Source organism: Pelobates fuscus, chromosome 4 (assembly GCF_036172605.1).
Source record: "Pelobates fuscus isolate aPelFus1 chromosome 4, aPelFus1.pri, whole genome shotgun sequence".
Taxonomy (NCBI): domain Eukaryota; kingdom Metazoa; phylum Chordata; class Amphibia; order Anura; family Pelobatidae; genus Pelobates; species Pelobates fuscus.
Genome location: NC_086320.1, coordinates 292,135,515 through 292,148,781, shown reverse-complemented (window position 1 = coordinate 292,148,781; position 13,267 = coordinate 292,135,515). Strand labels below are relative to the sequence as shown.

The 13,267-nt window shown below is 40.0% G+C and overlaps 1 protein-coding gene across 1 annotated transcript in view; it reads right to left on the bottom strand.

Moving 5' to 3' along the window:
* Nucleotides 1-3,204: 3,204 nt before the first annotated feature.
* The window catches only part of CMC1 (C-X9-C motif containing 1), a 56,744-nt gene continuing 46,681 nt past the window's right edge, over nucleotides 3,205-13,267 (bottom strand). Inside the window, exons 3-4 of the mRNA XM_063450675.1 lie at nucleotides 5,029-5,119; nucleotides 3,205-3,360 (exon numbers count right to left, since the gene is read on the bottom strand). Of these exons, the coding sequence (XP_063306745.1) occupies nucleotides 3,240-3,360; nucleotides 5,029-5,119 (212 nt within the window). The 3' untranslated portion in view covers nucleotides 3,205-3,239. The remainder of the gene's footprint in view (nucleotides 3,361-5,028; nucleotides 5,120-13,267) is intronic.

Here is a 13,267-nt window from a genome sequence, read left to right as displayed (position 1 = left end):
ATTTACGCCCTGCGGGTTGGTACAGTAGGTTAAGTTAAGTAAGTTATCTAAAGTTAGGCCCTTTTCCCTTCTAATGGACACCTCATTTGTCAAAGGTGGTACAATCGAGTCGTGAAGGGTCTAATCTCCACACCCGTTGCCCTCTGTACATTACCCACTCCCAGTCTTCGTCCGTATCGTGTGGACATTCTGTGTCCCTGAACCGTGGGAAATGTTTATATAGTCCAGGATTAGAAAGTTCATTTCAAGTTGGTTGTCTTGTTAGTTGCGGGATGGATGGATGCTCGAGTCTAGTGCCAGTGGTAGGTTAAGGACTGTCCTGTTTAAGACTCCTTTAGGTGAGATTGGTGTTCCTGGGAGATTTATGTTGCCTCACCGTCTGCCAGTCCGGGATTAATGGTGATCTCTGTAGGGGTCTAGCTGGACCCGTCGGAATGTCGATACCCCAGGAATGAAGTAGGCGGGTGCCGGTGTCAACGTCTGGTGCTACATGTGTTTTACCTTCTTTGTGGATTAATAGTTTGATCGGGAATCCCCATTTATATGGGATTTTCCTGCTTCTCAGTTCGGAGGTGATCTCTCTGAAGGTTCTTCTGCGCTTCAGTGTTTCTGCTGAGAGATCCGTGAAGATCTGGATCTTCTTATATTGATCCGGTAAGGTTTTTTGAGGCCCAACAGCTCGCATGATAGTTTCTTTTACATGAAAATAGTGGAATTTGAGGAGCACATCTCTTGGCGTGGATGCAGGTAGGTGTTGGGGTTTTGCTACTCGGTGCGCCCTGTCCATGAGCAGCATGTCTGTAGGAATGTCTGGCGCCAGGGTCTGAAAGAGGTCGGTTAAAAATGCCATGAGGTCTGAATTGGGTACGTCCTCCGAGATCCCTCTTACCCTCACATTTTGTCTCCGAGACCTATCTTCAAGGTCCATATTTTTTACTTCCTGTTTCTCCATTTGGGCTGTTAATAACTCCAACTTTTCGGCTAGGCTGTTATGGGCCTCGGCGTATTCCGCCATCTTGTTTTCCACATGTGCCGTGCGGTTACCTATGTCTGTAATGTCCTTTTTTAGATCTGCGATTGCCGTCTGGACAGATAGCTGGATTTTCGCAGCCATATCATCCAGCATTCTTTGGAATATATCCACTTGAATTTGCATGGTGCGTTGTGGGGAGTGCTGTGGGGATTGTGGCTGGGAAGGCACTTTTTCTTCACTGCAGCCGTCGCCATCTTGTGAGTGATTCGCGGTATTTTTTTGAGATACCGTTTTCGTGGCGAAAAATGCATGTTTATCTTTATTTTCTCCCGTTTTTCTCAGTCCCCGTTGGGACATTGTGCTGCTCCACCTTTTGGAGTGGTATCTTGCTGATTTGCCGTTTAAAACGTTGGTTTAGATAGCCACTGGCTCGGGAGCTCCGTCCTCACACAGCCATTCAGTTCGAGCGCAGGCTCCGCCCCCCCTCACAGAAGACTTTAAATTATCCACACATTTGTCTTTATTATGCATAGCACGATGTAGCCAAACACTTTTAATGCTTTACTCTAGTGTCAACCGACCTTACTACTACTAAAATGTAAGCTAGTTTGAGATCGGCCCTCACCACCTTTTGTCCCTGTAAGTATAACAGGTCTTGTTGTGACCACTTGTTTATTTGTCCACCAATTGTACAGTGCTGCAGAACGTGTTGGCACTTTTTAATAATAATGGTTCTCTATAAGAAGCATTCAGTTTTATGAGCATTACTTTTCATGACCAGTAGGTCCACAATGCTTCTCTTTAAGGATTTCCACAAACAAAAAATGTATTCACACACATTAGAATTTATCTGGATGCTAGTTAAATAATCACATCCCCATCTCAAAGATCCCCCCTACCCAAAAAAAAAAAAAAAAAAAAAAAAGACATATGTTAGGGCCTCTATTTATTTCAATACCCCCAAATGCTGGACAGTATTTACAAACCATCATGCACTTGCGAAGAGAGACAAGGAGCTCCTTGTCCCATTACCTGCATCAACTATTTCTTAAGCAATTAATATATAATTTATGACAAACATTTTGTTTTCCAGGTAAATAATGACTTCTTACCTCATTTCAAGCACTGTAAGCTCTCCCCATCAAACAGGGTTCATTGATGTTACACTATTGTAACAACCTATCATCACCTTCAGTCTATTTCCCACCACCCTTCTGTTCAGTTGGTTCTGGCAGGAACACTACCCTAAGCAGGGGTCCCGCTCCTGTGACGTAAACACATTGACTTCATCAACAAAAGGGAGTGAATATGTCAGTGTTTTAATAAAATGCTGCTTCACAGTGCAAGACTCACTTGCTCGACCGATATCCCCACAACTACAGCAAATGGTTTGCTAGCTAAATCACTAAATGGGCAAGCTGACAACAAGATTAACATTTATTTGTGTTTTACAAGGAAGAATATACGGTTTCTTCTGCATTCAAATCCTGGCCTCTCTACAACTGAATTGATGCTGAAGGTTAGAATGAAGGTTCAAATATGGTTAAGGGAAACACGCCACAATATATATATATATTTTTTATAATTCCAAATATTGTAAATATACCCCCAATGAAAACATGCATGCATTTTGTCATTGAGGGTATATCTAAAAAATTAAGAAAATAAGTCTTGCAAAAGCTGCAGATCTTCTGCCTGAAGCCTTTGCAAGTCCACCCCTTTTTTCCTCCAGGACAGACTAAGTTTATTCTGGGGAAATTAGCAATCAGAGACTTCTCATTGAGAAGTCTGACGCTCAGCCTCACAAGCACACTTTCCAGCTTGCGCATGGTGAGGGGGGAGCAGTGGAGGACATAAGAGCAGAGTAGGACCAGTGGCAGAGATCAAAGGCGCCAGGCTCACAAAGGTGCAATGAGTACTATGGAGGCACACCTACTTGGGAGGGTGGCTCTAGACCAGTGCACCTGTCACTTCTGTTCGCTCAGTGTAGTTATTGGAAGGAGAAAGAACAACTTATGGAGGTGCTTCTTAATTGAGTTATAAAAGTGCATATTTCTAATGGTAATAGCCACTTTTATAAGATGTTATCAAGATGGGATACTCCTCATACAATTTAGTGCTTTATGTGTGTGGAGTGATACTTTAAGCATCTGCTTGCCATTTGTAAATATGATATTAATCTATTTCTTTAGAAAACTTACACACAATTTATAAGTTCAAAGAAAATGAAAAAAAAAATCTTTTATTCAAAAAACAAAAACTAATGTCACATGCTGGTCGGCAATTTTTGTTCCCTTTTTTTAGAAGGAATTCCTGTTCTTCTGTATTCTTCTCTTTCTTTTAAATATTCCTGTTTACATTCTTCAAAGAGAGCAGCATCTCTGTAGCTTAGAGAGAAAAAAAAATAAGAAACCATTAAATGAAAGATTAGTTTTTTTTTGGTCTATCCTGTAAGCAACCTCAAGTTATATCAAACTATATAAAGGAATCATCTTGATCACGCCATATTACTAAAAAGGAATGGGGATGTGGAATAAACATGGCAATGTGAGAGATGGGAAGCTATAATATAGATGAACAGGCTATTAGCTGTGCGGATGAGCTGTACATTGGTAACAACAAAATAATGCAGGTTATGTCAAGCTGTGCATTGTGAAGAACATGACATTATGGTATGCCAAGGAGGTGTGCATTATGAAGAACATGGCTTTACGGTATGCCATGGGGTGGGCATGGTGAAGAACATGACATTATGGTATGCCGAGGAGGTGTGCATTATGAAGCACATGGCTTTATGGTATGCCGAGGAGGTGTGCATTGTGAAGAACATGGCTTTATGGTATGCCGAGGAGGTGTGCATTGTGAAGATTATGGCATGCAGAGGAGGTGTGCATTGTGAAGAACATGGCATGCTGAGAAGGAATGCATTAAGAATAACATGGCATTATGGTATACCTAGGAGGTGTGCATTTGGAAGAACATGGCATTATGGTATGCCGAGGAGGTGTGCTTTGGGAAGAACATGGCATTATGGTATGCCGTGGGATGGGCATTGGGAAGAACATGGTATTATGGTATCCCGAGGAGGTGTGCTTCGGGAAGAACATGGCATTATGGTATAACTGAGGGGGTGTGCATTGGTAAGTACATTACATTATGGCATGCTGAGGAGTTGTGCATTAATTAATATTGTAAAGCACTGCAGAATCATTTGTTGCTATATAAATACGAATACTAATAACTAAAGCAGATGAGCTATGCATTGTAATGCAGAACGTGAAGAACATGGTATTGTGGGAACAGAGGAGCTCTGTGCAATGTGAAGAACGTGGTATTGTGGGAGCAGAGAAGCTCTGTGCAATGTGAAGAATGTGGTATTGTGGGAGCAGAGAAGCTCTGTGCAATGTGAAGAACGTGGTATTGTGGGAACAGAGAAGCTCTGTGCAATGTGAAGAACGTGGTATTGTGGGAGCAGAGAAGCTCTGTGCAATGTGAAGAACGTGGTATTGTGGGAGCAGAGAAGCTCTGTGCAATGTGAAGAACGTGGTATTGTGGGAGCAGAGAAGCTCTGTGCAATGTGAAGAACGTGGTATTGTGGGAGCAGAGAAGCTCTGTGCAATGTGAAGAACGTGGTATTGTGGGAACGGAGAAGCTCTGTGCAATTTGAAGAACGTGGTATTATGGCAGCAGAGAAAGTCTGTGCAACGTGAAGAACGTAGTATTGTGGCAGAAAAGAAGTTGAGCATTAGGAAAAAGTAGCCTGTGAGCTGTGCATTGGGAATAAGAACAGGGTCACATGACAGGTAATAAGCTGTGAATTGATAAGGACAGGGTGATGTGAGAGGTAATGAAGTGTGAACTGGGGATAAACAGGGTAACTGTGCACCAGCTATAAAAGTGTAATTTGGGAAATAAGTTCTGTATAAAGTGGAAAAGGAGAGATGAGAAACTTTACATAATCCACAAATCAGAAAGCTACATATTGTTTTATGTATATAAAAAGAAAGCCTTATAAAAAATAAAAACAGGAAAAAGCCCAAACCCTCACCACTTACTATTTCGTAAGACACTCTTTCAGAGCTGCATTTTCTTCTCGGCATTTCACCACCATCAGAAAACCACTTTCTTGACAACACTTTGTGAAAGCTTAAATAAAAACCACAAAACAATACGAAAAAAAGGTTAATGGAACACTCCAGGGACCTACATGTTAGGTTAAGTTTCACTTTGTTCAATTGAGGAGGCAGTCATTACTTAAATACTTTACCTAGAAATGTTTTAGGCTTGGAGTCTATGTATACAGGTATAGCCAGATAAGGAATACACAGCTAAAGCCTTTGGCACAGCCTGAGACTATTCTGGTTTCTCCTGACATATTAGGTTCGTTTCCTGAAGGAAAGGGCTGGTGGCAAATTCTCCAGTAGCGTTTTTATGCCCATAAATGGTAAAAAGTAAGGTTTTTATTAACCCTTAATGAAGATGGTAAGAAGTATATCTTATAGCATTACAACAACCTTGGCTAAAATATAACTACGAAATTAGATTTACCCACATAAGGAAAATAAAAAGCTACAAGTAAAAAACTAAAATTCTATGAAAAAACTTCACACTGGTAAAAAAAAAAAAGCATTTTTAAATTACATTTTAAAATGAATTCATCAGACAAACAGGACTCTAATGCTGAAGCTCTGTGATACAAAGAGTGTGAATATTTTGATGATCTATGGTAGTCAGTGTGAATGACCTCAATGAGGGAACCACGTCATCAAATAAAAAAAAATGCTAATATCTTAGGAAGTGGTTATGCAAAAACAAACTGAACATCACTGCATACGTTAAACACAATATTTATTGTTCTTGCTTTACTATATATTTATCGTAGTTCTCAATTATCAGGTCGGTGCATGCCTATTTCTGTGTATATGAAGTCTATTAAATGTAGTAATTATTTGGTTCATAAAGTACACCACTGTGGAAGCAATGGGACAAAATAAGGTTTAAAATGGTTTAACACTGGAAAGTAAGATGACACCAGGGGACTCCCAGCACCACAACAACCTAATTGATATGGTTATGGTGGTTATAAAGTTATAACATTACTATGTGCCTGCAGGCTGCTTGGTTACCAACAGTTTCACTCACAAAGTGCTGTCAATGGCTGGGGGCATGTACACACGTCTTTTTATTTAATAGGGGTGGCATGGTTAAGGAGACTAATGCAAACATTTGTCTTAAAAAATACAGCATATCACTGCATGCAGCAAAGTTGTGTTGATGCCCAGCTTGTCCCTTTAAAGAAACACTACTGTGTATTTGTATTCCTGACACTATAGTGTTAAAATAATTATTTAGGTATCCGGCCCCTTCTCTTTGCAGTAAAAAGGTGTTATAATTCACCTTTTTCCCCCCATGATGCGCCTGTGTCTCCATGGCTTGATAATCTCAGCCAATCCAATGTTTTCCCATAGGAAAGCATTGGGAGGGTATTGCGCATAAATACCAAAATGCTGCTCTGCACCTCATAGAATCAATGCATCTCTAAGGATAATGTTCAGTGCCTCCTATAGAGGGTGGAGACACTAAAATCCAGTGCCGCACACTGTTCAGAACTGAAACCGGAAGCACCACTTGTTACGTCCAGTAGAGGTATTAGCAGGAGTGTATTTACCCCGAGGCAAACAAAGCATTTGCCTTGGGCGGCACTTTCTGGGGGGCAGCAAAAAAAGCCCTGCCTTGCTAGCCTCTTGTCCTGGGGGGCCCAGGAGCTGGCCGGGTGGCCACCTCAGGGCCCCCCAGGCTGGCAGCGGCGGAGCTTTCCAGATGGGCAGCGAGGGAGCACTGATCCTCCTGTTCAGCTCCCTCCCTCGCGCGCACCACAGTGATGCTGGAGCCGGAATATGACGTTGCTCCGGCATCACTACGCGGCGCGCGCTTAGCAGCCCCACTGGACCACAGGGAAAGTGACAATCCACCCCAGAATTCCCAAAGGTAAGGAGGCTGGGGGGATTGAATTTAAATAAAAAACGAGAGTGTGTTAATGTGTGTGTGTCAGTTAGTGAGTGTGTGTGTGTGTGTGTGTGTGTCTATTAGTGAGTGTGTGTGTGTCTATTAGTGAGTGTGTGTGTGTCTGTCTGTTAGGGAGTGTGTTACTGTGTGTGTGTGTCTGTTAGTGAGAGTGTATGCGTGTGTTAGTGAATGCGTGTGTCTGCTAGTTACTGTATGTGTCTGTTAGTGAGTGTGTATGTCTGTTAGCTAGTGTATGTGTGTCTGTCAGTGAATGTGTGTGCCTGACATTGAGTGTATATGTGTCTGTCAGTGAGTGTGTATTTGTATTTAGAAGGTGGGGTGGGGCGGGGAGGTGCCCGAGTTTTGTCATGCCTAGGGCAGCACAAAACCAGGATACACCACTGGGTGTTAGTAGACAGTAATGTAAACAGGAACAGGAACCGACGATGGACACCAGAACCACAACCTTAAGCTGTAGTAGTTCTGGTGACTACAGTGTCCCTTTAAGTATAAAACCTGAAACCCCACAAGGCTAAACTCTTCTGCATAGACCGTTTTATATGAGATTAACTTATATTAAAAAAACAAATACTGTTTCTTCATATTTAACCCCTTAATGACTTAGTCAGTGAATTATGTGTGTGGATGGATATCACATTTTGTATTTGGTAGTGTGTGGGGGTATAGGGGGGGGGGCTGTTTGAGGTATTGCATGTGAGAGGCTGCATGTGGGGTTGTGTGCATGTTTGTGGATGGTCAGTGGTGTTGAGTTTGTGCGGATTGTGTGTTGTGTTTGTGTGTGGGCTGTTCGTATTATTTGTATGAGGGGAGAGTTATTCTGGAGCTCTGTGTATATCTAGCAGTGTGGATGGCTTCCCTGGATTCCAGTGGGGACCAGGCTGGCCAGGTACATGTCAAGGACAGGAGCTTCAACAGCAGCTGCAGGCTGTTCTACTACAGTGTGGATTCCCATTCACAAGTCCTAGGAGGAAGTGATCTTAGATCTCCTCTACTCGTTGCAATGCATAAATTGAGGATTGTCCTTCACCACCTTTTTGTATTAACATGTATCTAAAGAGCCTGTTTGGCTCTAGCAGCCTTGAGTACCGTGCAAAGGCACCTCGAGTACCGTGCATGGCACACGTGCCATAAGTTGCCTACCCCTGCCCTAGGGTGTCTACTTTTGAAAATTATAAAAGGTCCATTGATGGGACATGGGTGCATGATGACCAGTTGTGAAAATTCCATTTTGTAAAACTGGAATGTGCACCCTCCAAATAAGGTATTTCAGCCGCAGAGAACCCGACACACCTGTACATGGTTGGTATCACTGTATTCAGGAGATGTTGCACATATTGGGGTGTTCTTTGGCAGTAACACATAACAGGAGCTTATAATCCATGCCTAAAGTACAATGTGTGTGAAAAATAACACAAAAAATGACTACCCAAATTTGGCAAAGACTGGTGGTAGAATTGGTGCATGGAAAGTGTAAAAATACCACCATTTAAAATACCCTAGGGTGTCTACTTTTCAAAAAATATAGAGTTTCATGAGGGTAAAATACATCGTCCAGCTTCAAAAATGTCCCAAACAGGACATGCGCACCCTCCAAGTCCCCTATACATGGGTGGTATCACTGTACTCAGGAGATGTTGCTGAACACATATTGGGGTGTTCTTTGGCAGTAACCCTTAAAGTTCACCGTACATGTATTCTTAAATTGCTATGTGTGTCAAAAAAATCACCAATTATTTTTTTAATTTTTTTTATTTGGCATAGATTGGTGGTAAAAGGATTGCATGAAAAGATTCAAAATACCCCAAGTTTAATATCTCATGTTGTCTTCTTTTAAAAAAATATATACATGTGAAGGGTTATTCAGGGATTCCTGACAGATCAGTGTTACAATGTAACTTTCATTAATTTTGAAGGGGAAAAAAAATGGTTTGAAAATAGCAAAGTGCTACTTGTACTTATTGCCCTATAACTTGCAAAAAAAGCTAAACATGTGTTAAAATTAGGTATTTCTAAACTCAGGAAAAAATTTAGAAACTATTTAGCACGGGTCTTTTTTGTCGGTTGTAGATGCGTAACAGATTTTGGGGGTCAAAGTGAGAAAGAAAAGTGTTTTTTTTTTTAAAAAAAAAATCATATTTTAGAATTTTGTTTATAGTAAATTATATGATATGATGAAAATAATGGTATCTTTAGAAAGACCACTTAATGGCGAGACAAACGGTATATAATTAGTGTGAGTAAGAGGAAAATTACAGCTAAACACAAACACCGCTTTAATGTAAAAACAGCCCTGGTCCTTAACGGTAAGAAAATTTAAAAACTGTCTGGTCACCAAGGGGTAAAAGCAAGTAATAATGTAAAGCACATTAGTCCCCAGATAAACACTATAACAGAAATACAATTTTGCCAATATGAGTGCACATACCGGTGACTGCTTGGGCACTACATCTTTCCATTTTCAGTAAAGAAAATGTTTAAGAAAGGCTTCGTAGCAACAATATTAAGGTATCCTACTCCAAATCAACACATGCACAATGATTCTGTTAGCCCAGAGGGCAATTCTGTTGCCCCAGAAGTGGTGGTGACCAACAACAGCTGGAGAACCATGGCTGGATTCTGAGGCTGGTCTAATTCTGCTATGACCACGTGCTGGAAACCTTTTTCCAATACCTATCAACGGGATAAAATTGCATAATATCCCTGCTTTAACCAAGGTCAACTTTTCAGTAACTCAACTGGCTATTTGCTGAATTGTGAAATGTCAGGAATTCAACTGACAATTATAAATTCAAATCAAAATGAGTTGAGCTGGAAACATAAATAGCTTGGGGATACTTCCAAATTGGCTATTTTGGTGTAACATTTGCAATTCTTATTTGAATCTCTCTGCCACTCGTATATAGAGATACACACATAGAGAGAGAGATCTGTCTTGTTGCTAGCTCTAGAGGGCATGTTTAAAGAACATGGACAGACATTTTTACTTTGAAATGAAAACTGTGTTCATGTAATATACACAAAAATGACATTGTACATGGAAGAATCCTGTATTGTATCTTTCCTGGAAATCAACAACTGATCCATTTTTTTTTAGTCCTCTAATGTTTTAGATGAACATATAAAGAAATAAGAAAGAAATAGGAGATGTATTAACATGTATCCATTCTGCATGGAAGCACATATTGACTTTATAGGTTCTGAAATTAGTTTACACATGACTAAGGCTTCTAATACAATGTAATAGTTTTATGATCAACGAATTAATTCTTCTTGTAAGCATTTTCTCACTCACTGACCAAATCTGCTTTTCCAGCATCTCCGCTGCTGGCCTCAAGCCACACTCTGTTTGTAAGGTCTTTGTCGCTTCTTTAGCACAAGGATTTAATTAGGATCTTTCCTTTCATATCACATAAGCACACTTTTATTGTTTCGATTGATGTCGTTAGTTCATCTTGCCAAAATTTGTAACTCCTTTGTTTGTATAATGGAAGAGTTCAGTGAGGTTACGTGTAACACACAAGAATCACAGATGTTAAAATTACATTATAAGTACTGGAAAGAAACATATAACATTGATATTTTAATCTTTATCTTGATGTAGATAAACAGAAATATTTGAATTCCATAATGCTGAACAAAATCATAATTTTATTAAATTGTTTAGTACATATCTATTTAATATATTCAAACCTGCATTAACCTTACTCATTATATAATCACGAACACAGTGCATTGATGTTACGGAGAAAAAAGAAGGGAACAGGGAGATAGAGGTAAATGAGACTAGGAAGATGGTCATATTGGAAAGGGTACAAATTGAAGAATGGAGCAAGTCAAGGTTAAAGGAGAAAAAGGTGGAGGTGGACAAAGCGAGAAGAAAAATAAAAGCATTTTCTTTCACATAGTGGCAGATTGGATTGAACTCTTCTTAATGAAGTGGTCTGGGGGTCAGGCCCCTGTCGTTTTATCCCTGCAACTAGAATCATTGCTGTTTTGCAGGAACGGCAATATTTACATTGCATGGTTACAAATTCTTCAAGTGACTGTCACACTGACAGTTACTAGAGTTGCTTCTGTGTCCATAGTCGAGTAGAACTCAGCTATTTCAATCAGATGGTCATATAGAGTATTTGATTGGCGCTGCATAGCATTTTGCCACACATACGCACTAGCCTCCCAATGCTTTCCTATGGTAAAGCATTGGATTGGGTGAGATAATCAAAACTGATGATCTGAGTTAAGGAGGTGGAGCTTCAGCACAGAGACAGGTGCACCTGGGAATGTAATGTAAGTAAACTCACCCTTTAAATCCTCACAACAGGGGGTCGCCAGACACCTATGGGTAGAGGAACCTATAATGTTAGGAATACATGTTTGTATTCAGAATGCTGTAGTGTCACTTTTATGAGGAGATAGCAGAACTGCCAAGAGATTGTTGCCCCTTTTTCCTGCTCCTCCTAGAACCTCCATTTCATTGGATAGCCCAACAGAAGAAAAAAAGTAAAAGAGATAAACTAGAGCACCTGGTGCAAAACCAAAAGGTACCAGTAAACCGATCTAAAAAGAAGGGATAGAGGCTTTATGGACAGTTGCCCTACACAACATTTTTTTTTTATAGATTTGTAAGCATATATCTTGTCTTTCTTTTTAATGAGTGAAAGCAATGAAATACATTATGCCATAATACATGGGCCAATTGTCTGTGTCTAGACAAACAACAGCATGTAGAAAATGCTTGACAAGAGTAGCAATAGATGCAAAAACTAAATTAAAAAATTAGAAAACATTGGACCGAGTAGCTACTTTGCAGATCTATTCAGCAAAGTTTAAATGACCAATAACCAAGCAAGCGGTGGAGGAGTCTCTCATTGTCTTCCGCCTACGTTTTCCTGATCGACAGAAGTAGCAGATATTACGTTTGGAGGAAAAGAAATACTAAGTGCAGAGAAACATCTTATTTTAATGAAACAAATCATAAAAGAAAATAAAACACTACGCGTAAACACTGGATTGATGATATCAGCAGGGAAGGCAGAGCGGCCGTATAGAGACCTGTGCGTCAGGATTAAAGGTAAGTAAACACTATATTATATCAGTTTGAGGGAGTGAGGGGAATATCGAAATCATTAGTATAGTTCCTTTAGGTTATGGAAGAACTGCCTGCACAGTTCTAAAGAAAGAAAGGAGTTACTCGAGTGCTGCTGAAAACATTAATGGGAAAACAATAGTTCATGGTTTAACAATGTTCGTATTAGCTACTGGGTTCATAAAAAATCATGTTACTGCATTAAGCTCTCAATAAAAATAATAAACAGGCAACATTACAGATACCATATCACTACACCCTGCTTTATAAAACGTCTACAATCAACACGGCAACCAGCATTGTTTTATCAAACTTCGCTATCTTTTCTTTTTTGTTTTAACAGAATTCCTTCTAGGATTACGATAAAATGATGCGTGCAACTTGACAGCGGTGTAAGCTTTGAAATGGTTACCTAACCAACTTTCCCCACTGAAAGACCTTACTTCGCTTTTCCTTTATATGTTATAGGAGGAGGGTCCTGAACTCACTGGACAAATCCATATTGTGCGTATATAGACATTCAAGCTATTATTATGGGGGGAATAAAAAAAGCAATGGGGAGAGAGAGAAAGAAAGAAAATCGAACTGTGATGGCAGCTTATAATAGGGACATGTAAACCATTGCCCCATATAGTAGAGTTGGGGTAACTTGATAGAAGGGAGCATAAATGAAGAGGGGCACTTTTGGAAGTGCAGAGAAATTTAACAATGAGTAATTAGAAACAATTGTGCTGCAAAGGAAGCACACAAACTGTAGTGTATGTAGAGGAGAGAGCACAAGAGTGAAGGGTTAGAGAAAGAAATGATGGCGATAAAAAAAAAAAAAAGTAGCATTAAGCTACAACTTATAACTATGCTACTTGCAATGAGCTATAACTCTTCAACACAGAAAAAAAAAATCTGAATTCACCTCCTTTCCATTCACACACAAAATGACTGCCTGCTCCTTTTGTGTGCTTCTGGCCTTTAGTTCTTTTTGACACATGGCTACAATAATAAAGATGTTCCCAGTTCTGTAATTAGGGTCTCTCTATTAAAATCAAAAGAAGGCAGGATGGATATTTCAAATATGAATAGATTGACAGGCTTTCTTCAATTATCAATTAGTATTATGATACATCAGTCACAAAGCTTGCTCTGAACTTCAATACATTACTGTAAAACAAAAGAGCATTGCGCTC